The 27936-nt window shown below is 38.6% G+C and overlaps 1 protein-coding gene across 3 annotated transcripts in view; it reads left to right on the forward strand.

Annotated features, from left to right (window-relative positions):
* Window positions 1-27936, forward strand: part of ITSN2 (intersectin 2) — an 87888-nt gene that overhangs the window by 18237 nt on the left and 41715 nt on the right. For all 3 annotated transcript variants that reach the window (XM_056343795.1, XM_056343797.1, XM_056343796.1), the window contains exons 3-14: window positions 14705-14797; window positions 16458-16521; window positions 18158-18321; window positions 19569-19766; window positions 20060-20156; window positions 21716-21858; window positions 23140-23203; window positions 24943-25080; window positions 25187-25272; window positions 26280-26542; window positions 27238-27387; window positions 27616-27756. In XM_056343795.1, the coding sequence (XP_056199770.1) occupies window positions 14705-14797; window positions 16458-16521; window positions 18158-18321; window positions 19569-19766; window positions 20060-20156; window positions 21716-21858; window positions 23140-23203; window positions 24943-25080; window positions 25187-25272; window positions 26280-26542; window positions 27238-27387; window positions 27616-27756 (1601 nt within the window). The remainder of the gene's footprint in view (window positions 1-14704; window positions 14798-16457; window positions 16522-18157; window positions 18322-19568; window positions 19767-20059; window positions 20157-21715; window positions 21859-23139; window positions 23204-24942; window positions 25081-25186; window positions 25273-26279; window positions 26543-27237; window positions 27388-27615; window positions 27757-27936) is intronic.

Genomic DNA, 27936 nt, shown 5'->3' on the forward strand with positions numbered 1-27936 from the left:
TGAACAGGCAAGGCTGAGTAACATGTTTCTTCTTACGTAGAAAGGCTGCCAATTACAAAATAGACATGCAGCACCAGATGGATAACAGACATTTATCTCTGTGGAGTCCACTTCTATAAAAGAACTCTAGGCATATCCATCTCCCCAGTCTGCAAATGAGATCAGGGATTCCCTACTGAGGATTTAGTTTTATCCTGTGACAGTCTGAATATTGATCATTATGACTGTGAAAATGATACCCTCCCCCCCCAGTTTCTGGTAGTTTATTCTCCATGCATATAGCTCTCCATCTGGACAAAGCTTTCTTAGGAATTCATCCTAAGTCTTGCAGAAGCTTTTGAAAGTGGCAGTTAGTTACACTAAATAACAAATACCTTCAACAACTGTATTTCAAAGGTAGGAGTCAATACACTAACTACAAAGGCCAGTTTGAAGGGTAAAGGCTTTAACAGATTAAAATGTACTTCCACTTAATTTGTCTCTGTGACTGCTGATAAATATCACAGAGCAGGAAGAAGTACCCTTCACTGCCACGGGATGCCTTCTTTACAGCTGAAGAGCAGTTCCAAGATGTGGCTATTTTCCCAACTCCCCTTCTTCTGCAGGGTAGAGTTTTTCAGGGTTTAATATCCATGGTGATGCTGGATCTTGGTTTGGGGAGGTTTAATCTTGATGGTTCTGCCGAATAAGGAAGGCAGTATTTGCTGATCAGTATCTTTCACATTGTTTCCTTAAGTATCATTGGAATTTTTGGGCTGTGCTTTATTTTGTTTGTTTTTATTTGTCCTTCCTCTTCCTTCCTACCACCTGTTTCCTTTTGATAGATTTTTTTTTTTGTGGTCCAGCAGGAAAATACCTCTGATAAGAGCATTATTTTTTGCACCTCAGTTTAACTCATTTCACATGATTCTCAACTTTTGTAAATCAAACTGAATGTTATTCTGTTGTGAACAGAATTGAGTTTTGTGTCCCAGCACTTCAGTGTGTGTGAGACTAGAGTAGACACAAATGGTTCGAGCAAGGTCCTGGTTCCACTGATGTCAAGGGTAAAACACTCGTGGATGGTAAGTCCTGCTCCATCTAGAAGTCTGTCCCAAGATCCATGGTCTGATTATTATTTATTTTTTTTCATTAGGAGAAACCCTGGTCATCACAGTTGAATTAAAAACTACTGGAATGCAACCTGACTCTTAACCTTGTGTGCACTTAGATACGGAAACTGTAGGCTTGGATATCAACAGGTGTAGATAAAAGATACTAAGCTGAATTAGACCTTGCAAAGAAAATATCAGAACTTGTTCTCCCATCTAAAAGACGGAAAAGGAAAGAAATTCTAGGACAAGGACAAATATTTTCTGTGTCCTTACTTATAAATTAGTCCTTCCTTTTACTTTTCAGTGATGACAGTGGTGTCAGTTGATACACAGAAGAAGTCATGTGCTCACGTTAGACGGGTGTATTATCTTCTTGCACTATCACATTTGCAAAAAATGAGATTTCCAATTTTATGTGCTGTATTACATGTTTTCTTCAGTCCTTTAAGTAAGTACAAAATAGTGCTCTAGGACCGTGGAATACAAATTCTTATTCATATTGAATTATAAGGATAATAAGATTCACACGGAAGATGTAAGACAAAATCTTGGAAGGAAGAAATAATTAGACATGGAGGCAAATGTTGAATGGAATAAATGGAACTAGGTTTCAAGAAAGGAAGGTTGCACCTTATGCCTTCCTCAGTAACTGACTTCTGTAGACAAAGTGTAACAGATCTTATGTTTGGACTTCATTAGAGAAGCAACTGGCTAAAAGGGAGAGAAAACGCAGATTTTGAGCTGGACTTTGTAATAGTGTTATTCTTTATGGATTTTTATCTTGAGACCAGCTTTAGCTGTTATTATTTACGGCAGCATCATCAGTAGAAAGCAAATGTGTGCTGGTTAAATTGATTGATGATGCAAACTTAGGAGTCATTTTCCAGCTAGAATTACGCAGTGTGAACTGCATATCGTTGGTTAAATTCCATCACGTTTCTGTTGGACTGTCTTCAAATAGCTTTTTAGTCACACCATTATGGTCTAGAAGAATTTTTGCTCTGTGCTGGGAACTCGTCAGTTGCTGTGACTAAGGAGGAAGACAACCGGATATATTAGAAGATTGTGTAATAATTGCATGATTTGAGGGAAAGGAAGTACATCCTAAAGTGTGGTGGGTGAAATAAGGAGTACCAGTGCATAAGGCACTGGTGAGAGATCTTGTGGGATATAATGTAGAATTTGGGTTATCTGCTTAGGAGAGGAAAAAACCCAGGAAGTGTAATAGATGCAGAGTTAAGCTTCACTGTTACCCAGAAGAAAGGCATTAAGTGTTGAGAAAGGGAAGAGATTGGCTTTGTTAACCCACCAAAATAAAAGCTTACTGTTGTTTTTTTTTTTTTAATTTCACTGTATTTACTTTGCAGTAAATAAATTTGCTCTTTATTTTTTCTAACTAGGAAGATAAACATCAAGGAGGGAAAATAACTTTGCAGTGCAATGTTAGCACAAGGTTAAATAGAGATGAATCAGATGTTGGTGCAGTTGGTCTGGAAATGGGAACAGTTCCATCAGCAGTGGTGTTCTGGGCCATGGTCAAGGAAAAAGTCTTGATCGCCTTAAGGCAGAGCTTGCGTTTTAGGAAGGAGTTAATGTATTAGGGTTTCTTGGAGTAGCAGCAGTCTGGACATGGTGACCTTGGAAGTACCTTCTGTTCCTATGCTCCTAAAATATAAAAAATAAATAAGAAAAATTAGATAGTAACCTAGTGAAGATTAGTGTTAGGTCTTCATCCATTAACTTACTTTAAGCTGCTTTGTCTTGCTGAGATTTTATTTTGTTAGTATAATGTCTTAGCTTTTGTAAGGTAAGGTTACGCTAGAGTGGGGAACCCAGGATGGTTTTTATCTGGAATAATAATAACTATAATGCAAGCTGCTTTATTCATTCTGGATGTCAGTGAGACCTTCTGATGGTTTTTCTTCAAAGCATATAAAAACCTAAACAAATAATACAAGAAGATCTATAAATACTTTCCCAAAATGGAGCCAGAGGACTGAAGGCTTAGCTGAAGGGACTCGGAAACATCTATCTATCATTTGTCTGAGCTTTGACTGTTAAAATTTTCATTTCCTTGAAGGTTTAACTCCAGAAGCTTGGGAAGTGCGCTACTGTGATAAACCACTTTGCGTGGTTGTTGCAGTTTAGGGTTGACAGGCATTGTGTGAAGTGGTACCATCTTAACATCTACTGAATTCCATGTCGCCTGTGATCATCGTGGCCACTTCGAACAGGCCATAGATGTTATTAATTGGTATTGGCAGAATGAGTTCAGGTTTAGCCCACTAATTACAGTGCAAGAATAAACACGTTTTTAGGCATTGTGGTCCGTCAAATGTATTTCTATAATGCTGTGTTACTTTAATTAGGAATCTTGCATGTTCAGGCTTTTCAATATACTGCATCAGGTCTTTAGGACATCCGTTGGTTTTCCTACAATGGAACAGTAACCCTAAATCATAATGGAGATAGCTAGAAGGGATGGAACCCTGGAAACCTGAAAGAATATCACTGTTCACAAGACTGGCATTCTTAGCAGGTGCCTTCAGAGAAGATATTTTAATAACTTAAAAACATTTGTGGTTTAGTTGGATGTGAAGTTCTCTGTGTGCGAGTCTCAAGAACAGGTAAGGTTAGCTGAATATCAAGAGGTGTCTTAGTCCTGTTTATTGAAGTAATTTGTTCAAAAGTAGTAGTGGTTTTTTTTTTTATAATAGTTGCTGTATTTTAAAGCTTGTACCAACATTTTCCCTTGCATTTCTCATAACCATAATTTTGTTTGTGATCTCTGCAGTACAGTTTTTGTTTGTTTAGGAAACGTGTATTGCCTGAAAGGCATGGTTTCACCGTTATCGAAGAACTCTGCACTTGTTACAGTGTGTGTTGATACTAGTATAACAGTATGGAAGAGAGTATGCTTGTATGTTGTTAAGAGCTACAGGTAAATGTTTCTGTGCAACAAATAATAATGCTTTCACAACACTATTTCACAAGAAATATTCAAGCTTTGGGGGGGAAAAAAAGTGTGTGTGTGTTAATGTATAAACTGCATCTGATATAGATGATGTGGGCTGGAAGTCCAGCAAAATTACTCCTCATATTTCTCTATATTCAGACTGGATTAAGAAATACACAGACAATACTTTTTAACCTAACTTGAAGATAACTTGACATCCACCAGGCTCACCTTTCTGAAAGTTAGACACTTTGCTATTGCCAGGATCTGTTACACTCCAGGCTCTGGAAAAACCTAGAGTTAGACATGGAGTAAGAATATCTATGAAAAAGGGCCAAAGAGAGAATGCAGCTCCTGTGTTAAGGGAGACTGAATGATTAGAGCTGCTCTAGTTTAGAGAAGAGACAGCTGAGTTGAGGATCTGATAGAAATCAGTAAAGTTATAATAGCATAGAAAAGGCTGACAAGGGGAAGAATATTCACTAATTTTTTGTAACTGAAAAGTAAAGCAATACCTAGTGAAATCACAGAGCTTAAGGCAGGCTGAAGAAAACTGGTTGGTTGGTTGGTTGGTTTCACATAATGAACTCAGTTTTGGGACTCACTGTCTCAAGATGCTTTGGAACCAAAGGTTCCAAGTACATGGAATCAGAACTTGGGGAGGAAGGATCTATGCATCTATGCCATGGCTATTAGATAGTTTTGCGGGTTGGTTTTTTTAGTTGGTTTTGGGGTTTTCTTGGTTTTTGGTGCTTTTTTTGGCTCAAGTAGTCTGCAGAATTACTGGTTTCTGACAGCTGAGAAACTGATACACAGGGAAGAACTTTGTTCCTAATTCTATTCCCTAAGTGGCCCTATGAGCCACCGTGGAGCCAGGATTAGGGACTATGGCATAAACTGATAACAAGGTCTTGTGAACATAAATTAGACAATTTTAATTCATTATATTTAAAATCAGACTCCCTAGTGAGCTGGTAAAGTAGTATTGTATACGTACTGGATATAGTTCGCAGGTTCTGCTAATGCGTAATCTTAACATTGTAAGGAGTACTGTTTAAGCAATCTCTCTTATTCTTGTTCTTGTTAGCTTGGTGTTGTCTTCTAGTTTTCCCTACATGTTTTCTCTCTGTCAGGACTAGAAATTACAAAGTGGAGGGTGACAGGAATGATCAACCATACAGAACAGCTTCCATATGAGGAGTTAATTGCATTGACTAAGACATTTCACCTTGGAAAAGAAATGGTGGGGATGGTGGATACAGTGGATGTCACCTTCTCAAGGTTATTTGCTGTTTTGTAGGCAAGGGAATGTTAATTAATCTCTGATAACACAAGAATTAACCAGTATCAAATGAAAATACCATTGGCAGATACCAAACAAACGGAGCACTTTGCAAGGTGTCAACTAAACATTGAAAGCCATAAGGAGCTGTGGGTGCCAAAAAGTTCCTTAAGCAATTGAGAGATAGGTGGATTTTCCTTCTGTTAATGATCCAGGAGCTACACTGGGGGCTGAGAAGCTACACTGGGGAAGTACCACTGTGTGCTTGCCTCAGCCTGTCACTCCGTGCCAGACGAGCTTAGCTAGGTGAATATTCTGTCTGTACTGGCTGGGTCATTGCTGTTTTTTGTTTCCTAAATTGTGTCCTAATTTAATTTTATTCTACCAAACATTTGTGAAATGTCTCTTCGTTTTGCTTCCCTGCCACGCTTCCTGTGTAACTTTATTAAAAATTTGATGGTTCTTCTCTTTTCCTCTTTCAAGTCTGTATCCCAATTCTCCGTTGTAAATTATAGCCCATCAGCCTTCCTCCTGGTCCAAGACTTCCTCCTCAAGTCTGAGAACCCAAAAATGTTGGGTTTACTCTAATGGCCAGATAATGACAAGAAGTACAAAAATTACTATAAAGGATCCAATACTCCATGAACAGAGTTCTGGTCTGACTTTTATGTCAGTGTATGTTTTTGTAGAAGAGTAATTTGCTATACTCCACCTAATTTCAAGGTTCATTTTGCATCCTCTTACTTGGTATTTATATTGCCTGCATTTCTCCCAGTGTGGAAAGGTTTGCTAGCTGCCACAGGTGGAAATTCGCCTGAATCGTATTAGGTTTGCTACATTTCACAAAGATTTGCTAGACAATAATTAAACAAATTATCCTTTTGTAAATTTTTAGTTAAGTTGTAGGGTTTTTTGTGAATACTGGTCAGCAGCAGCAGTATAAAAAAAAAATCAGTTTTCAGAAGTAGGAAAGTTTTGTCTAAGCTCTGGTGGCCTTTTTCCTCAAACATGGTGACTCAGAACTTTCTTTTCCTCATTGAAGACTTTGATGCTATACAAGTTGAGAGGAGTTCACTCAAAAAAAATTCTAACTTGTCCTAGACTAAGGGTAAGTATATTTTCAGTCTTCTCTGTTGCATGGGGAAGCAAGGCTACGAAGGCTGTCAGCTGGAAGTATGCTTACTGTAACAACAAATGGAGGCAGGTCTTGCAGCTGGTGGTGGGGAATTTGGTAAAGTAGGCTTATTTTAAGCCTTGATAATATTGCTTGCTTTGAACTTTTCATACCTTCCATTGGAAAGACTCTTGTAGGTGTGACTTTTTTTCTTCTCTCTCTCCTCTCCCCCCCCAGTCTCTAAAATCCATCCAAAAGTATTAATTGCAGGACCAGCCAGGGCAGTGCCCGTCCCCCTGCGCTGGGCACCGGTGAGGCCGCCCCTGGACCCCTGTGTTCAGCTTTGGGCCCCTCACTGCAGGGGGACGTGGAGGGGCTGGAGCGTGTCCAGAGCCGGGCAGGGGCTGGGGCACCAGCCTTGTGAGGGGCGGCTGAGGGACCTGGGGGGGGTCAGCCTGGGGAAGAGGAGGCTCAGGGGGGACCTGATCGCTCTCTACAGCTGCCTGACAGGAGACTGTAGGCAGGGGGGGTCGGTCTCTTCACCTGGATAACAGGTGACAGGACAAGAGGAAACAGCTTCACGTTGTGCCAGGGGAGGTTTAGGTTGGAGATTAGGAAAGATGCCTTCACTGAAAGGGTGGTCAAGCCTTGGAACAGGCTGCCCAGGGAAGTGGTTGAGTCACCATCCCAGGGGGTATTTAAGAGATGTGTAGCTGTGCTGCTTAGGGGCAGGGTTTAGTGGTGGACTTGGCAGTGCTAATGGTTGGACAAGACTATCTTAAAGGTCTCTTCCACCCTAAACAATTCTATGATTCTGGGCAAAGGCGTGGATATGTCCCTGGATGGAAGAATGGGCTTGTTTAATGTGCTGCATCTGTGTTAGTAACTCAACAACTACAGGTAATTTCAGTGGCACTGTTTTTCCAGATTTGGCAGAAAATACTTTGATATTTATTGCTACTGTTTAATCTAGATAGGGGGAAGGCTTAAGCCAGACTGTGTGCTGACTTTTTCCTGTAAGAAAAGTTAAATTAGCTTTCAAGAATAAAGTGTGAGTTTACCAAATGTTGTAGGTTACAGTAATTGCACTTTTTGATGAGAAATAGAAAACCTGTTTCATGAAAACTTCAAAAAAACCTACTGAATGAGTTGTAACAAATTCTATAGAATACTAGTGTAAAAGGTAGCATGCTATTGTGCTGTTGAGAGTACAGCACAATATTATTTCCAAATATATTTTGTACATTAGTGGAGCTCTAACAAAACTTTAAAGAAGATTTTTTTTTTTGTTTTGTTTATACATTTTCAAGTAAAATTGCTGCAGTTTGCTACATCTACGTATCTGTATTTTGCCTTTTTTTTTTTCTTGGTGTGTTGCTTTCTGTTTCAGTGGAGCTTGACAGTAATTTAATTAAAAAGCAGTTTCTGAAAATGGATAGCCATAATGAGCTAAATGATTCTGTGATTTTTATAAAGTATAGAAATACTGTCCTGTTATTATAAAGGATATTGGAATTGTCAAGTTGCACTGTAAAATCCAGAAAACCAAGTGGATCTTTACTGTTAGCATGGACTAGGCTATTGTGTATCTCAAAATTGTTTTACGGATTATACTTGTTCTAAAAGCAAGGATTATGTTTCTACATTGAGATCATTACATTGCACAGAAATTTTAATGTTCTTCCTTTACAGATTGATTTTTGTGTATCAAAGGAGGAGGATGCCAGTGACCATCATCAGGCAAAATCATACGGAGTTCTGCTCCTGTTTTGTAGGAGCAGGTGGTTAGTTTAAAGGAGCCCAGTATTTGATTTTAGTGAACTGCTGAACCTAAGGATTCCCAGTACACCAAAATATCTAGAAATACTGTACATAATGTAGAAAATATGAATTGTACACTAAAATACAATGTGGCTGCTGCTGCTTTGTCCACGTTTCTGTAAGCATGCTTCTCAATTAAGCAAGTGTTTCTCAGCCAAATCTGTATAGCTCTGCACTTGCCTGATGCTATCTAACAGCCTGTCTGCAGGTAACAGTTATTTTTTGATAACACATGAGACACTTGAAAATCTTCAAAAATTCTCCTGGCTTCAATGGGCACAATTCTTGTCATTTTAATGAAAATACAAAATTGAAGGAGGAACATGTTTCCCTTCTCTTCAACATGCTTTAGCTACAGCTGTTTCCTTTTAACTGTGTGTACCTTAAACTGCTGAAGTTCTTGTTAAGTGTAGACATACCCCTTCCCTCTGGCACTTGCTGCAGTGTTGCTTAATATGCTGAGAGCCTCTGTGAGGCTTGTGAAAGGAGGTTGCATGTGGCTCCTGCCATGACCTGGCAGGGAGCTGGGAATAGGAGGTGCATTCCTCAAGGAAGAGCAGGTGGTACTTTGAGGTGGACCCAAAGCTACCACAGTAGTAGCGCATAACATGTTTGCACACCTAAATGAGAATTAAGTGCTTATTATCAGTCAGCATTTTCTCCTATGTTTGAGACAAAGAATCAACAGGAAAGGAGGGAAGTAAATATTGAAAAAAGCAATAACAAAAAAGCAGATTCCAGAAGGAATCTGGAAATTTAGACTCATGGTAAAATGTTCTATGTATTTTCAGACTCCTGGAGTGTTTACTCACCACTGAGGAAGAATTAGAAGTGTGATTCAGCATCTCAGTTGGGAGCATTAAATCCAATCTGTAATAAATAATTCTGTGGTAAACTTACCTACAAACACAGACAGAGGAAGACTGGAATTATTAGTCTTATACCAAACAACTCTCAAGTCTCCTAATGGGATATAGTAATGCAATTGCTGATTACATTAAGGAAAACCCCTTGTTGTGCAGCTCAAGGCATACTGCTGCGTGTCTGTGTTGAAATTTCCCCATCTTTAAACATGAGGATAAATATTTATTTAGAGTCATTATGAAGCTTGGTGCTAGGTTTTTTGGATGGTTAAAAAGGTGGTGGTGATATAATCACTCATCCTTGCGACTTGTACAAGGAATGCTCTTTCAATTAAGGTTTATTATCTCTATTAATTAACTTTGTAGGTCATAAGAGCATAGGTTTTATTAGAGAAAAACAAACACCTATCAGTGAAAAACACACATAGCTCTTTGGAGAATGTGAGAAACATCTTAGGATTTTCCAGAAGTGAAAAATTGCCTTTATCCTTTTCGCTAATAGTGTTGCTTTCAGTACAACTACCCTTTACCTGTGGGTAGTACCAACCAGTGGCAGAGGTCTTACAGAGCATTTTTCTTCTAGGATTGTGCTTTCTTTTCTCTCCTCTTTTTCAATGGCAACTTACCATTTTAAGGAAAGAACAGTATGTGTTTCCATTTCTGATGCTGGCAGCCTGTCAAAGCAAGTCCTTTATTTTCAGAAGATTATCTGTCTGATAGTGTAAAGTATTGTAGTTCACTGCTACCTGGTGCCAGTTCAGAACATCTGAAGAGCCAAAGGTTCATCACTGCTCCATCAAGAAGATTCATACGTTTTGCCCCATCCTGTGATCAGAGGGGTGTCTGCAAAGAGGAGATGCCTGCAGTTTGGTTTTGTGATTAGTGTATGACTTGCCATGAGTCAGGTCTGGGGCTGTGAGGAGGGAAGAACAGTGATGTCTCTGGGCGAAATTAATTGTTCCCTTCAGCTGGATCTGGCTTATGGGCAAGATGTTTCTCAGCCCTGGGACTGAAGGCATGTGGTGCAAAAAAATGTTGAGCTAAGCCGGGTAAGTTTAGATGATATGTCTTGGATGGCAGATACTTCTGTTTGACTCTTCCTGCAGCTTTGTCTTTCCAAGAAAAGGAAGTTGTCACAGTTCAGTGTGCCCAAAACTTGGTTGTTTGTAAACCAGGCAGTGTAATCTTTTCTCGGCAGTGATGCTGAGTGGCCAGTTTTACCACTGGTGGTAGCTTTGGGGAGCAACCACAGTATATGTGAGGATTGTAGCATGTTTTGATGGTGATTGCACAGGAGGACTGAGTTTCAAACTAATTTTGTCTGTGGCAAGTCTTTGTTGTGATGGCCTTGGTTGTACTATAAGTAAACATGGCAATTACTCTGAAGAATGGTTCCATGACGTGCTTTGTGGAATTGCCAAGACCTTGTGATCTCCATTGTTCAAAGTGTTAATTTCAGGTAGACCAACGGGGTATTTTTACTTAGTATTTTGAGGAATCATAATTTAAATGACATTTTCTGTACATAGATTTCATATCACCAAATGGTAACGTGCAAGAGTTATGAGCACACGGTTAAGCTAAAAATAAGCAGTCGCAATGCTTTAACCTTCCCCCTTGTGCTGTGCTCTTTAGTTTTTCTGTTGCATGTTGGGGTGAGAGTTGGAAAAAACAGTGAATCTTGTAAGTGAGAAGTGTTGGGTAGCGTTTGAATGCCCACACAGGTGCATCCCTACTGTAAGTTTTGGGTGTTCGTTTTGGTTTGTGTTTTTTTCCTTTTAAACAAATGTCCTGTGGTTATTAACCTGTATTCATAAAACAATGGCCTGTTCTAGTTCAGGCTGAAAATGGTGGAACGCTCTCTCTTAAGCAATGTTAGGTTAAAACTTAGTTTTCTGGGACTTTGTTCAGTTATAGGCAAGCACCAAAAATCTTACTGTTAGACTGGGAGAGCTGTGCTGACTTGAAGGTGTGCTGTTCTCTAGATCTGAATTCCTGTTGGAAAAAAACCAACATATTGCTTTCTAGAAGCTTGTAAGGAATCGCAGCTTTGGAAGGACTTTGAGTCCTGCCTTGCTACCCCTGTCCCTCCCCCATCTCATTTCTGACTGGAAATTAGTATGTTTTCATTCAGTCTTCTAAATTAAAAGATGCTCTTACATCTCCTTTTAGACATCTTAAATGTCAAAGTATTATTGAACGTTGTAGGTGTTGAGAGGTGTGGCTAAAATTTTCTGAACTGAAGGTGTTTTGAATTTATATTTACAAAGTATGTATATTGTAATATATTTACTTTTAAGTGAAACACACAAATTACGTGAGAGGAGGTCTGCTTTGGATTTTAAGACTTACTATGTTTTCTTCCATGCCTATAAAAAAAACCAGTGGAGAGCATATCTTTGTGAAATTAATCACCAGAAAAAAAATAATCTTAAGTCTCTGACCTCAGGGATAGGGAAAATCTGAAATTCTTCTTGCCTTTGAAAGTAAATTAGTAGCAGGTTGGTCTTTTCAGGATATATATTCAGTTTTCTGAAACATCCACACAGTATACTTTTGATAATGTGTGTTTGTGGTTACCACTTTGCTGTGACAGTAGCTGCTGAGGCTGACTTGCTAGGACAATGCTAGAAGCACTTGTGGCTACAACAATGTGGGTTATAGTCCAAGATAGTTGTTGGTTTGTTGTTTTTTTTTTTAATGAAACTTACACTTGCAAGAAACCTGTCATGGAGATGGTTGCTGGAGAAATGCTTTTGCATGTTTAATCTGGGAATGAATAAACTATGCTAATGGTGTCATTTTAGCAGTAAAGTGTGCGTCTAAAGGACTTCTGTTACGGCTGCACTGGTGATACACACACATCTACCTGGCTAGGATCAGCAGCGTGAAGTGCATGGTGGTAAGAGTCAGCAAAGCTGGAGATGGGGTACTGTGAGCCATCATGCACCCCACACCCTCTGCCTTTGAGAGCTCTGGGTTGCTATCAGGGCAACGACACTCTGTGTGTCAGAGAAAAGCCATCACAGCTCAGAGCAAAAATGTGTAAAATATTCAGTGTGCAAAGAATAGTGAGATTCTTGGGAAGTGTTAATGAAGGCAAAAATGAGAATGGAGGGTGAATGTGCATCTTGAAACACTTCTTGAATGAGATGTTAATTGTTGTAATAGTTAGAGGTGTGAATCTGGTGATTTGTGAACTGCAAGATTTTAAAACATTTGAGACAATGCCATGTGGAGCTTTGAATTTCATATTTGGAGAGGAAACTTAATTTACCAGATTTCATTCAAATAGATGTTTTGCTGAAATATATTAGAAGAGTTTCAAGATTGATTGCTATCTTCTTTGTGAGATATAATATGAAGTTGTGCATTTTGGTACATGTTTAAAGAAGCTTCCTTATTAGAGAGGCTGTGGTGGTGGTGGTGGTAACTCCAGTCAAGGAATTGTGCTGTATTTCTAGGACTTCGCAACCACTGACCACATGAAGATACTGCAGTGATCTTAATCCTTCTGTCAGTGATTGTAAAAAGCTGAGGAGTGTTGTAGCTACTTGTTTCAAAAGATGATCAAAACATGGTATTTCATATAAGGAAAATGTGATGTTGCTAGTATTTTATTTTTCATAAATGAAAGAACTGGTCAGGTTTTCTGAAGTTGCTGCTGACAACTTTAGGAGCACTTCTTCATCTTGTCCAGATAATTTCTGTAAGCATTAACCGCATCATGCACTTTCCATTCATATCTTAAAATTAACATTTGAAAAAGATTTAAGTGCCACTCTGATTTTTGCCATTGGGCATAAGTTGTCCTCATTTGTGTATTAGAGCAATATTCACACTGCTGATCAACTTTCAGGCACCTGGTTTAGATTTATTTAGATTTATTATTGTATCTATTTTAGATTTATTATCATATCTAATTTAGATTTATTTAAACTCACTTAATTGGAAGAGAAAAGGGGCAGTTCTTGAAGTGCAGTTTTGTGTGCAGCCTGCAAGAAGACCTGTTCATTGAGGCCACACAAAAGAAAATTGGTATACCCTCAAGAGGGGGAAGTAAAACTCCAAATTCAGGTGCATAAAGGTGATATTCTAATGCCTTCCCATCTTTTCTGTCATTCATCTCCCCAGTGAATTTCTGGTTTGGTTTGTTTTTTTAAAAAAAACTATTTGTATTTCCCTACTAAAGCAGCAGGGATGAAGAACTGAATTTGTACACGTGTGAGAAGAATGACAGTCTTAACAGGACCTTCATAAGAGGAGACACTAAGGGTTTTTTTTGGAAAATGTGTTTGCATGTATGGATAAACACAGATGAGAGATGATTATCAGCATCAATGTCTCTATATTGTATATTTGTTATTCTCTGAGAAACAGTAAGAAACCTGTTGAAATATTGTAGAATCAAAGCTTTGAAATTACGTTTATGTAGGAAAAGAGGAAGCGTTTTATAGCAACTTTAAAAGTGCTGTGGTTTTTAAAGCAATTTGTTAATATCTCATTTGAATAATTATTCTCTTGACTGTCTTTTAGCGAGCAATACAAATACTTGAGCAACAGATTAACAGTTCTTTGGAAGTGGTAATGCTCAATAGAATGTATTTTTGAAGGATTTTTCTGAAGTAATATCCTTTTAATGCTGTTTCCAGAGTTTCCATTCAGAATTTTGGCTAATTCTTGCATTATTGATTTGAAAAAATCAGATATTTGTCAAGAACTTCCTGATTAAATCTTCTTCCTACTTAAAAACCAAACCTAAACCCAGTTATTTCTGGCAAACTACTTTTCCTGCAAAGGACGCACACCCTGACCTTTACACATCAGGTTGGAGCATTTCTGAAAGCCACTCTGGTTCTGCCTGGTATATCAGCACAGCTCTGTAAACTTGATTATTCCTTGCAATTTCTCTTTGTTACTTTGAGGTTGTAATGTTTTATACTTGTGTTTTTGTTTTGTTTTGTTTTTAATTAAGCATTGGAAAATGGTGAGTTGAAATTGTATGCTGTTTAAAAAAACCAAACCAACAACCCAGAGTGTTACGCCTTTGTCAGGCAAAACCAACATTATTTTGTTAGCAGTCCCAATTTTGGTTTTAGAGTATTGACAAGGCAAAGCGTGAGTCTTTTTTGGCAGCTGTAGCGTTCGCCCTGTGTGTGAGAACCTTTAAGTGACATTGAATGCCATTTGTTTTGTCGGTGAACCAGAGGAGGATTCGGTTCACACAGGGTATGGTGAGCAACGTGCATCCTGCCGGGGATGCTGACAATCAGCAGCAACAGGAAACTGCTTTGCACCAGCTTTGAAGGACGCCAGAGCTTGTTTGAAAGCCAAGTGTAAAGCAATCTAGCTGAGGGATTGTCTCAGCTAGTGCTTGCACATCTGGGAAGCAGGTTTGTGTTTCACAACGTCCTTGCCAAACTGGTAGGAGCTGGGTGTGTCAAGATCTAACTTAGTCTTTTGAGACGCCAAGCATTTATTTTACAAGTGACATGCTTTATTTTTAAAAAGTCTTCAATCTGGTGATTCAGTGTTTTGGAGTTGGTTGTTGTTTTGGTTTTTTTTTTCCCTTAGGAGGTCCGAACATATGGGCCATCACCTCTGAAGAGCGGGCCAAGCATGACAAGCAGTTTGATAGCCTTAAACCCACAGGAGGCTACATTACAGGTTGGTCTGAGATTCTGCATTACACATTAACTTCTGTGTACACATAAATATCTCTGTAAAACAGTTTGAAAACTACATCCTATTTCTAGCCCTTTGTTGTGTGATTAATAACCATACTCTTTGGGCAAACAGCCATGGGTTACTACTAAACTTCTACAAGCTTTTGGCTGAAGTTTGGCACAGGACTGCTCTTTCATTAACCATGTCACTTCTGAAGCTAGCAGTTATGTGCTGTCATTCTGTCTAGTTTCAAAAAACAATATCAGACAAAATCTGTGCTTAGATGGGAGGCTGCCAAGGAGCACTTAGAGTAGCTATTGTGGAAAGTGACGCCAGAGACACCAGAAGTGGCTCTTCTCTGTCTGAACAGTGTTGGAGAATGCTGTGCTGTTTAGATATCTTTGTCTTGGAGGAGGAGGCAGGGAGGGAGATGCTGACAGCTTGTCCCCGTTAATGACTGCTTGGAAGTTGTTAACCCCTGGGCCTTCAGTGAGTTCTGGATAGGCAAATGGCATTTTGCAGTGGCCTGCTGTCAGTTCCAGTTGCATTCAGCTACTTCTCCTCTGAAACAATTGGGTCACGTTGCTGTGTGCTTTGGGATTTGCAGTTTTTAGATTTAAGAATCTGCTTGTGATACCAAGAAAAGAATCAAGTTCACTGGCAAAGATGACTTAATTGCTGTTTGCGTGTAGATGAGCACTGAAGACCAGCCCTGATCATTCTTACCTGCCTTATCTGCTAATGCCCTGTCTGGTGACTCCACTGTCCTCGCTTTTCAGCTTTTGGGGCTGAAAAGGACTGAGGAGAGAGTGGGAAGTTGTCTGGAACATGCATGTCTTCTGGCAGAGTAATACATAACTTCTACTTTGGCCAAACGGCACTGGGAGGCTGGTGTTTACCACCAGCTGAAAAGTATGCAGTGCCAGGGGCTGCCTTTAGGCCACATCTGGGCTCTTACCTGCACGTATGTCTGCAGGCTTCATTAATTATTTGGCAAGTGCTTGAAGTGAAAGGTTGTGTATGAATATAAGGGAAGAAAGAGCTGACAGAAAAACATGAAGTCTTGGCTTTTAAGCATCTGTAATGCACTCATAAGTAAGCATAAAAACCACTATCCATGTTTTATTATGCATTTGTTTATGGCATGATCGGTACCATTTGATGGAACTTGGTATGGGAATGCACAGCAGTCCCCTTCCTGAAATACTGGAATAGTGGATGTTCTCTGATGGAACAGAATATTATCTAGAGAGGCAATACCGGCTCAAGTTAGAGTGGATAAAGGAGAAGGAAAGAAATAGCATATTCAGCCTTTCCTGTAAAAGTAGTTGAGTCAGGACTAAATCATCAGTCATTTTTACTTCTTTAAATCTCGCATTTTTTAAATGGTTAGCAGCTGTTGATTTGTGACCTGTTAAAGCTTTTTGTAGCTATTTTAAATAACTTCTCGGAGCAAAGATTCAGGATTACAGAATACTTGGGTATCTGACAGTTGCTGTCACCAGGGATGGAGTTAGGTGGTACAAAACTGGAAAGATTGGCATCTAGCGTGCTGGTTCCTTTTGAAAATCTGGTCCCACAAAAGTGTCCTGAGATCTTCTGAAAAATCTGTCTGTACTGTAAAAGTCTACCAGTTTGGTTTTTTTTTTGTTTATCATAGGTGATCAAGCACGTACCTTTTTTTTGCAATCAGGTCTACCAGCTTCAATTCTTGCTGAAATATGGTAAAGTACTTACTTTTTTTTTTTTTTTTAACATGGGAGATGTGTAGCATTCAAATATTGCCTTTGGTGTGTTGTGTTGTCTTAAGGAGACTTTCAGCAAAGTAGGAGTGTTGTATGAATCATTGTTTCAATTTTATTAAATTTAGGGGAAGGATTGAGCCCGTATGTGTACCAACACAATTAAAAAGCAATATTTTTTAAAGTCTTTCTTAGGCTGTTAATTCAAATGAGATCATTCTGAACACAGCCTTTTTAAACTATAGTAAGTACTTCAAACAAAAAGCAATGATAAATTGCAAGGCTTTTGTAGAGGGAAGTGCCTGTTGGAGTGCCACAAAGGTCATTGTTAACCCTTGTCTTTATATTTGAAATAATAGCACGGAAAAAGAGGTAAAAAAATAACACTTTAAATAATAATATGGAAAAAGAGGTAAATACTGGGGTAATGAATTGCTGGAGATACCAAATTGAATGATGTTTTAAAGAATATTAACTACTTAAGATTAAGTGTGCTACTAAACTGGGAGTGGAAAATACTCTGGAAGTAGAAGACAGGAAAAAAAAACTGAAGCCACAGAAAATGTTAGTAGGAGGTCAGTTATACTGTATAATACCAACCAATTCCGTAATGCTGGAACTGGAAGAAGTGCTGTTCTTTGCAGCATATATGTGGTGATTGCAACACTCAAAACATTTTCTTCTTTGTAACTCTTCAGTCACTAGAATACTGTGTTCATTTGGGGATACTTGGTTGTTACCAAGATCTTCACCTGTTAAAAGACATGGAGTGGATGCTCATAATAACTAAGAACAACTCGCTTGTGAAAGAATACTACAGAAACTAACCACATGCAAAGTTATTTTCTTCTTCAAACACTAGAAAAGAGTGGTAAGGAATTTTTTCCACAGGACCTTGGCATTTTATACTGAAGAGTAACAGAATGAAAGGGAAAATGTAGTTAAATATCAAGTAGGATTTTTTAATTCTCCTAATTCTATTTACAGTCCTGTGCCTAGTCCTCTCATGTTTAAGTATTAATAAGATCTCATATTTTCTGTCTGACCAGAAATTTTCTGTTTATATATGCACTGTTGCATATATTTCCTGTTGTATTTATTTGGAAAAGTGTCAAAAGATGACAGTGTGGTTTAAAAAAACCCAACACTATTTGTGAATTAATGGAGTTTTCATAGTGGTATATAGTGTCTTTACCAGGTTTCTGTGTACTCCTGTTTCAGACTCTTGCGTTAATTCCCTACATTACCAAACATTAATTAAAATAATTAGTCTAGCTAGTAGCATAGAAAAAAGCATAGCAGAGGCAGCAAGTGTATCTACTGAGCAGGATACTACTGCTTTTCCAAGTGTTTTCCTGTTTCTCAGGTTAAGTATTTAGTATACAGCATCTGTAAAACTGAACTCTGCAGAAGGCTACTAAGTGGGTAATCAAACTTATCAAACTTCTGAGGGTTTGAACGTTGTCAAAAGTGAAAGATCTACAGATGGTTGTAGTAAGTTTCTTGTTTTCTTATACAAAGCCAGTAAATAAATCTGATAGAAAAGCTTCTCATTAAGTGAAGAAGTTAAATTTACATTTCTTTCTTGCGGGCTTTTCTAACTTTATTTTATTTTAAGGACACTATCGGACCTGAACAAGGATGGAAAAATGGATCAACAGGAGTTCTCTATAGCCATGAAACTCATCAAGCTGAAATTGCAAGGACAGCACTTGCCTGCAGTTCTCCCTCCTGTCATGAAACAAACTCCAGTATTTTCGCCACTAATGTCAGCTCGCTTTGGTACTTATGAATATATAATTACTTAGTGTTTAGCGGTAAAACCCCACAGTTAATTTCAGACAAATACAAGCATTAATCTGACCACAATAGTTGAGTGCATCAGTGGGAAAAAACCCCCAAGGATATTCTGATTTAGGAAATTCAAAGTCACTTTCTTGACATTTTTTAATAATTTCATTCTTTGAAGACATTTAATAATAAAGAAAAACCTTCTACTGAATTTTGACATGAGGTGCAGGAAGGCCATTGACATCTGCCATCTGACTTGCAGGTTGTCATCTTGTACTGGTGGTCTTTTTTTGTCTCCCTCCTACTCATTCACCTATTTATACTCAGGGTTTTTTAAAGTTAAACTTAGTAAAGGTCAGAGTTTTGGTAGAACACTTATTTAAAGTATTTTTTCCAAAATTAATCGGATTGTCTGTTTTGTTGATACGATCGATTTGAATATGAGTCTACTTACTTTTTTTTTTTCCCCTTCTGATGGTGTTTTGGGATTCAGTGCATGCCTGTTATTTAGTGCATACTTCTTTTCTGAAATTCGATGTATGCCTATAGTAATTACATACATGGTTTAAAGTGTCTGTCCATCACTAAATCTTGTGTGTTTGCGTGCATGTGTTTATAGATAGCTATGGTTGGCATATGATTACTTCCTACTAACCTTCCATCATCTCATCTGCATACTCTTGTCTTTGAGAAGATTCAGCCAGTAATTCAAGTGCTTACTTGCTTCAGGCAGCTGTCTTAAAGAAACCGTTTGATAGGCTTAAGTCCCTAAGTATGCACTTTTCACAGGTATGGATTCTTCCTAAGCCAACACTTGGAAGAGTCTTAGTTCAGAAACAATACCAGCTTTTTCCCTGTAGAGGATTGTCACAACTTCTGACTTGCACTTGAAGTCTCTCTCGGGGGCCAGACATGGAAAGGCTTGTTGAAGAGCTAGTTGAAGATGCAATTACAGAAAACCAGATCTTACTCGTTTGTGAAATACTAGTTAAATATACACTGAGAATTAATTGCTTGCAAGGATTATTTTTTTCTTAAATTCATGTTCTTCAATGTATTTTTCTCTGTGTCTTCTCTAAATTTTAGAGAAAAAGTAAATATTATACATGAGCATCTATTTTAACTCATTGTATCTCTGGACACAGGTTGTTTTGTGTAGTTTCTGCCTAGCATAATGGACCCAATTTCTTGCTGGAGCCTCGCAGTATTAAATCGTGACTTGTTGGATTTTGCTCTAGGAATGGGTAGTATGCCAAATCTGTCCATGCCAACGTCTATGTCTACGATCACACCATTAGCTCCCATGTCTCTGACCTCCATGACTTCCATTCCTCCTTTGGTTATCTCTGCTCCCCTGGTGCCTTCTGCCAGTACCTCCTCGTTGCCAAATGGAACATCCAGCCTTCTGCAGCCTTTGTCCGTACCTTTCTCTTCAAGTAAGTATAGTACAGTGCAGTACTTGCTTTCAGAATTGTGAATCTCATTTTCTCTATGGCTAGTTTCAGACAGGAATGCTAATACTTGCATGTGAGCTAAAAAAAAACATGTTAAATTGTATTTCTTCCAAAGTTGACATTTGTCAAATCGGTTCTAACTAGTTAATCTTAACAACAAGGCGCTGATTAGCTTTTCTTACTTCTGTCAAAGCCTTGAGTGTTTATTACGAAGTTTTACCTTCTACCCAGTTGTTTTACAGTTTTTGGTGGTTTTTTTTGTTTGTTTGTTTCAGCACTGCCTCATACTGGTTCTTTAGGTCCCATGGCAGGAGGGTTTGGTGGTACTAGTATACAGAAGGCACAGTCATTGATCGATTTAGGATCTAGCAGGTATGAAAGTTAATTTTAAAATGGTTGTGTCTTAAACTTGAGTAGCATACCTTCCAAAACTTAAAGAGCATTTCTATTTTCAAAGCATATTCATTAAAAATGAGCCCATCTGATATAATCTACAAAGTCTGAATATAGATTGTTTTGATATGCACAATAATCTTTTCAATAAATCTGATAAAACTATCTGAAGTAGGAGAGGAGTTCAAATGGGAGAAAGTGGCGCCGAAAAGAATGTACCTCATTAGTAAATAGAAGTAAAACTTACCAAGTGGTTATAAAAGCAATGTTCGAGGATTGATGGGCTTGTTCATTATAGAGGGCACTGTGTAGTTAGCAGGCATGTAAGAATAGTATTGGTTATAAATATTTATGTGTGAGTTTGTTTTATGAATAATAGAAGATTATGAATCTTTATTATCAGCTGCTCAGTTTCACTGGGTTTAGAGCTTTGCCATAGATGAAGTGAGGGACTAGGCTGAGGCCTAGATGCTAGCTGGGCATCCCGGGAGCAGTCTCCCAAAAGGCAGTCCAGAGAGCATCTCCGCCCCAGCTCAGCTCCAGGAGGTGACCCAGAAGTGCTCGCACCTCTTGGCTGCTGATACAAGGCCTGAGGATGAACACATGTCAGACTCTGGGCTCCTCATACAGGCAGACAGACACCCGATGTTAGCAGACGTTCGATAAGATGGTGGTAGGCATGCTGTGTGCCTGTAATAATATTTTTTGTTTGTTTTTTTTTAATTGGAAGGCTTTCTTTGCTGGTGTTAGTGTTACAAAGTAGCTCTTCTTCAATGTTGCTGTTGACAGCATTTCCACCATTGCCTTATCTAATTCAATGCAAAGGATGTCTATCCAGCATCTCGCCAGAAAGGTTTTGTTTCTGTCAGCATTCTTTGTTGCCTTGCATACCTGCAAATAGCTTTTTACTTGACAGAGTAGGGGATTACCTTAAACAAGGCAAGCTGGATGCACCTGGTTTTGTCTGATCTTCAAAGGTGGGATGCTGTGAAAATATGCTGGGAGTTGCAGGCAGAATTTTTACAGGTCCATCGGCACTATTCTGCAGAAACTGAATGACTTGGAAAACTTCCATTCAGCCTGTCGTTGTCACTAATAGAAGAGGTAGGGGTGTAATACAGTGGCTTTAGAACCTGCTTTTGGTTGTGAGTTTATCAGATACATTTTTATGCTCATGGTTATTCATTTACATACCTCTTAAAGTTATTTAGATATCTGTCCAGTGCTTCATAGCCCTTGTAAACATTCTTACAAAAGCTGAGTTTTCCTCCAGTAGTATTATGCAGTGGTGACTGATTAATTATGCAACATAAGTGCCTGTGATACCAAGGGAACAGGATCTTGAAATGTGTCCCTACTTTCACAGTAAAACTCCATCTTAGTGATGAAAATATAGCAAGTTAGCAGAAGTAAAACTTTGTGGAAGTTGTTTCATATTACCCACAGATGCCATATATTTTTCTGTTCCAATACCTGTTTATTAAGCCAAGAAACTTAGAGTTCTTTCTTTATCTTTGTATATGTGTGTTGTATTACAGCTCAAATTCTTCATCTAGTGCTTCATTAGCTGGGAATTCACCAAAGATTGCATCCTCAGACTGGGCGGTTCCTCAGGCCTCCAGATTAAAGTACAGACAGAAATTTAACAGTCTTGATAAAAGTATGAGTGGATATTTATCAGGTGAGTATGGCATTTGATACAGAGGGGGGAGAATGAGCAGTCTTTTCTGCCTTTGGAGTGTCACAGGCTGAGGGGTGAAATCCCAGCTTGGGATTTGACTGCCATATGAAATAAAAGCTGACATTGTTTGACATTCAGACATACTCAGGAAAGCGTGGGTTTCAGCTAGTGGTTCCAGTCAGCCAAGAAGTGGAAATACCATCAGTTTATTGGCTTGGGCTCTGTGTTAGACCTGGAGGAGGAGCCTGAGGAAGCAGCAGTCTCCCCAGGCAGAGTGGGGAGGCTACAGCAGGAGACAAGAAGAAAATAGTGGCAGTGGTGGGATCTAACTAGAAGAGCCTGAGAACCAAAAGGCTGGGGAAGTTAGCCCCATGAAGTCAGCCGTCATTTTTCAAGCATCACTCTTTGGACTGAGACTCCTTCTTAAGACTTTGTAAAATGGGGAACATACCATGATTGGTTTTGTGCCCTGTGCTCCTATGTATATTTGTTAGTAATTGCTTAGATATTTGGGCTTTATCTTTTCAAAGAAAGTGATTCAGGAAAGACGCTGCAGTACTGCAGCCATGTTTGGAATTTTTCAGAAGTAATTTAAGGTAGTTATTCTTGGTTGACTTTCAGTGATATTTATGCCATACCACAGCATTATGGTGGTTTCAAAAGACTAAATGCAAAGTTAATACAAGAGTAGAGTTTTAAAAAACTGGATTACTCACTGTAATGCAGTGATTGGAGCCCGGGATGAGCAGTTATTAGTTGTAAAGTTAGTATGTATTTTGAATAAGCACTTACCTAGCTTACAAAAAAAAGGAGGACAGTTCTCTGTTTCTAAAAAGGGACTCGGTGCTTTTTATCTTGCTCAGTTGATTTTTGGCCTGAAGGTTTAATTGACCTGCCTAGAAAGGTATATGGTTCTTTTCTATCAAAGGAAAACCAACAGCTTTCCAGCATGCTAGCTCAAGGTTTAGGTAGACAGTCAGCTGTGCTTTTTTAACAGCTGTGAGGATTACCGTAAATATGCGTTTTTCATGTGAGCTTTTCTAGTAGGTGCTCTGAGGGGGGGCGGGGGGTGGAGGGAGGGAAGTACACAAGAATACTTAATATCATTATCGTGTTCCTGTTGTTAAGCCTGGAAATAAAGCCAACTGTTAGCCTCTGATGAAAATGGATTAGATTAATATGAACTGGGGCATGTTTATTTTTAATGACCCACTTCTTGCTACATGTGAATCTTTGTTCAAAGTGTTTCTTTTTATTAAAACCTTTTACACTTTCACTAAGGATTTCAAGCAAGGAATGCCCTTCTGCAATCAAACCTTTCACAGACTCAGTTGGCTACTATTTGGTAAGTTTAGTTACTGATTATGAATTCACTGTTTGTGGTGTTGAAAGGATATGTACTTTATTTAATAAGAAATGATAAAGGGACACCATAGATCTAAAATCATAAACTGAAACTAAGCTACTTCTTAAACTAGTTCGTTCATTAGTAACAGTTTGAGAAGACACCATGACATATTATAATTTTTCACTCTTTGCATTTGTTCGTTGAACTCCATATAGTACAGATACTAATTTCAGTTTCTCATTCAGTGATGAACTAGTTCAGCTGAGATGAGGGCTTGTTAATTTTAAAAGTAGGATTCTGAAATCAAGCTTGTTAGTTTTTAGTTTTACTGCGGTCCCCGTAAAGATATCTACATCTTACATATCTGTTAAGACATGCCTTTACTCTGGTGATGGAAATGGTTACAGTTGTTTGAAGGCTTGAATAATATGCCCTGCTAGATATGGTAATTTGGATTATGCCTTCAGACATAACTCAGATGTTATACATAAAATTTAATGGCCCAGCAGAATTCACAGTACCTTTTTCTGAGTTCCCTTTCTTCTTCGTCTTTGTCGCAGGGCAGTCATTTGTTTGTCTTTAGAAGCAGCAAGCTGAAATATTCCTTGTATTTGTTCAGCTTGTTTGGTTGCATGCTGTGAAGGTAGAAATGGAGTGTCAGGTTGTATTCCCCCACTCGGGAGCATGGGGAAATGAAGCAGGTGTGTAGCGACTGTTTTCCTTCTGGGTGCCTAGCCTGAAGATAGCCCTAGCCAATGCAAGGAGCTCTGTGTACCCACGTAGAGAGATTAACGGCCCAAATTTCAGTTTTGCCCAAAGCAAGATATTACTAGTGGTTCTACTGGGGTGCTGCATTCATGGTAATTACTGTAATAATAGTACTGTTACGTGTGAATTGTGCTTGTCTGTGAATGTAATAAAGTCTTATTTCATCATTTTCTTTTGTTTTTCACTGTGGTGCTGGGGTTTTTTGTTTGGTTGGATGGTTTCTTTTTGGTTTTAGTAGGGGTTTTTTTAACTGTTCTTCTTAAACAAGCAGTTACTTTATTAAACGTTTCACTGAAGTGCAGTCTAAGGATGCATTCCTGCAGTTGTGTCTACATAGATAGTTCTTGGAGAAAGGTTCCTGCTTTCCTGCCTGCATCTCTGGTTTCCCACACATACCTCCACCACCCTGGTTGTGTGGGAAGCATTTTGTAGACTAACAATACAATTGTGTGGTTTGCCTTCTCTGTAGAGGGGGTGGGTGATCCTTTTCCTACCCGTGGAGGGTACTGTGGGGCAGCTCGTGTCTTCGTTGTACTGTTGAAGGAGACACAAGAGGTGGTGGTGGAAATTTTATGCAAAGGTTCGTGTTGTAGAATTTCATGTAATTCTGTATAATGTTTGCTTTTGTTTGAAAAAAAAAAACAACACTTGAAAAAGTGGTTTCTAGCATTTTGAGCTGCTTAAGAACAGTCCTGGTTTCTCTTCTCAGCTCTTCTCTTAGTGATGCAATAATTCAAGGTATGTCTTCTTGCTGTATTTTATGAAAACATCTGAATAGCAGTGCATTATTAAAGAAAATAATAGATCCCTTCATCAGCTATTCATGTTATTAATTGTAGTTATTTTTGCCAGAACATTTTACAGGAATTCTCTATTTAAAAATATATATTTACAGTAAATTTTCAGCTGTCATTTGTGAGTGGCTGTGATGTTTGGTTCTAATTATTATTGCTGTTAAAACTGTGCAGGTCACTAGCTGATGTTGATGGAGATGGACAGCTCAAAGCTGATGAGTTTGTGTTAGCCATGCACCTAACTGATATGGCCAAGGCCGGACAACCTCTGCCACTAACTCTGCCTCTCGAACTGGTGCCACCTTCTTTCAGGTATGTCACCGAGGAGAGTGAAACACAATATATTTTCAATGGAAGTGTTTTATACAAAGAAAACTGTGTTATTTCTCTAACAACGGTGGGGGTTTTTTCCCTCCAGAAGTGGAAAATATACTGAAAATATAAATGGAACCCTGCCATCTTACCAGCCTGTGCAAGAGGAGGAGCCACAGAAAAAACAGCCAGGTAAAATAGGGTTCACATTCTTAATGTATAGGGCTGTCTTTGAAGAGCACTGAAACCTTTGGAAAGTGGAAGATACAATCCGATCCCTAGGGAGCTTCACTTCAGGAGCTAGATCCCTTTTAACGTGGATGGCAGGAAGGTCATTAAGTGGATGTAGTCAGCCTATTACATCTAATAGAATTGAGAAGGCAGAGATAGGGGCTATTTTTAGCTGTAGGAAAGGAAAAGTGTGGTGATTAGTAATGTATTTTTGCAAAGAAATCATTCATGGCCAAATACTGCCATGCTACTGCAACTTTTTTTTTCCATTGAAAGTTCCTGGCATTACTTTGTTCTGAACATTTTGAAAGCGAGGAGTTCCAATGTAGTTTAATTCTCAGAAAAGTAGATGCAGTTTGCACGTAGCATAGATTGTACTATTGACTCCCTGATGCTACCAGCAAAGGTTGCTTGCATGCACACTGCGAGACACGACTTGCCTGTCTTTTTGGAAGGGTGGTTGCTGGGAGCCTAAACCATTCCTTTGTATCTCTTTTGATCATATAGTGCAGGAATTGAGCTTGATCCTGTCTTGTTTTCTGCTGTTTTTAACTCCAGGAGCTCTTACTGGGAACACCCTTAAAAACCAAGATCTTTCTCTGTGTGTTAATGTTTCTTGCACAGTAAAACCTTTTTAACAGAAGATAGTCTTCTCCTAGATTATAAAAGGAGGTCTTTTGAATTTTGGAGGAAACAAGTAATTTTCATGGTCTGTTTTAAACTACAACACTTTATTCCAATTGCAAAAAAAACAAAAAAAAAAAACCCAAAAAAAAAAAACTTAGGAAAACTTAAAGTTATTTTTGAAAAGAAAAATAATACTTTAACAAATATAAAATGCTTCTATCATCCATGACCCAACAACCTGAGCTTGCCAAAAAGAAAGTATCTTTAGTGGCATGACTGAGGTAGTACTTTGAGAGCAGTGTTTTGCACAGGACAGAAATAACCACCTTTCCTTATTTTAGTGACATTTGAGGACAAAAGGAAAGCCAACTACGAGAGAGGAAACATGGAGCTGGAAAAACGCCGTCAGGTCCTTTTGGAGCAGCAGCAGAGAGAGGCTGAACGTAAGGCTCAGAAAGAAAGAGAAGAACAAGAGCGAAGAGAGAGGGAACGTCAGGAACAGGAACGGAAAAAACAACTCGAAATGGAAAGGCAACTGGAGAGACAACGAGAGTTGGAAAGACAAAGGGAAGAAGAAAGGAGGAAAGAAATAGAAAGGCGGGAGGTTGTTTTCTTGAAATTATTTTTTAATGCTTGAAGGAATATGTACATGCATACAGTATCTACTTAACAGTGCATTCAGGATTTGAATGCTGGCTTTAGTCCTGTCTCCTCGCATGGCCTTTGGCAGGTTGTCTTGGAAAGAGAACACAGTTTCTGTTTGGAAACATTGCGTCTTATAAATGAATCAAGTGTTGGTATAGGTTGAAGATTTTTCAGATACTTCATAGGCCAGATGAGGTTTTCTTGGACAGATTTCTTGGGTTTGTGCAAAAGTCTGTACCAAACAAGATTGTACAGAATTCGTAATGGATAATATTTTGACAGTTGAACTTGAGACAAATTTGCATCTACTTGGTGTTGCAGCGCACGCATAAGATATTTTATGTAGTTTTGTGAAATACTCAAGGGAGGTTATGAGCAATATTTGCCCATGTGCTCATTTGTGGGCAGTATTTCAAGCTAATTAGACTTTGTCTTTGAATTACGTAGCTTTTCTTCATCCAGAGTTCAGAGTATGGCATGAAGAATCTTACAGGATCACTTCCTCCATTCTTTGATGCTCTATATAAAAGCACTTTAAAAAAGAAATACGTTGGTTGCTGTTATGCTATTTAGAAATAGAGCATGTTATATTAAATCATAGTCTCCAAGTTCTGTGTCTCCACTGGAATTTAAGGTAATGGAACTTTTCTGCAGGCAGCAAAGCAAGAACTTGAGCGCCAGCGACGATTGGAATGGGAGAGAATTCGTCGCCACGAACTTCTTAATCAACGTAACAGGGAACAAGAAGAAATTGTCAAGTTGACCTCTAAAAAGAAGAGCCTTAATCTTGAATTAGAAGCCCTGGTAAGACGGAAATTTCACTACAATCTTGAAATACAGTATTTTAAAGTAGGCAAATCTGAGAGTCTATGTTAATGGTCTGTTAGGAGTTTCATTCCATTTTGAATGAGGAATCTAAAGCAGATATTTTGGGTTGTTTTACAGAATTGATCATAAAATACTTGCCCACAGATTTAGTGGAGAGGAAATTTTTGCCGTATGTGGTATAATTTGCCTTTGATTTCTTTCTAGACGGACAAACATCAGCAAATCTCAGGCAGATTGGAGGATATTCGAAGCAAAAAGCAAATTCGAAAAACTGAACTGGAGGCTTTAGATAAGAAATATGACCAAGGAATCATGGAAGTCAAGCAACTACAACAGCAGCTTCAGGTATATAACTTTCTGTAGTTTTCCTTTACTTCCTATTCTGTGTTTCCATAATGCTGTTGATAATACATTCCCGTAGGGAGGAATAGTGAATCAGTTTGATTATAGTGAAGAGAGGAAATCAGCAAGGCTATCAACATTGCAGTGTTTTACTTTTTTTTTTGTTGTATGTGCTGCAACAAG

The sequence above is a fragment of the Falco biarmicus genome, chromosome 6 (assembly GCF_023638135.1).
Source record: "Falco biarmicus isolate bFalBia1 chromosome 6, bFalBia1.pri, whole genome shotgun sequence".
NCBI lineage: Eukaryota > Metazoa > Chordata > Aves > Falconiformes > Falconidae > Falco > Falco biarmicus.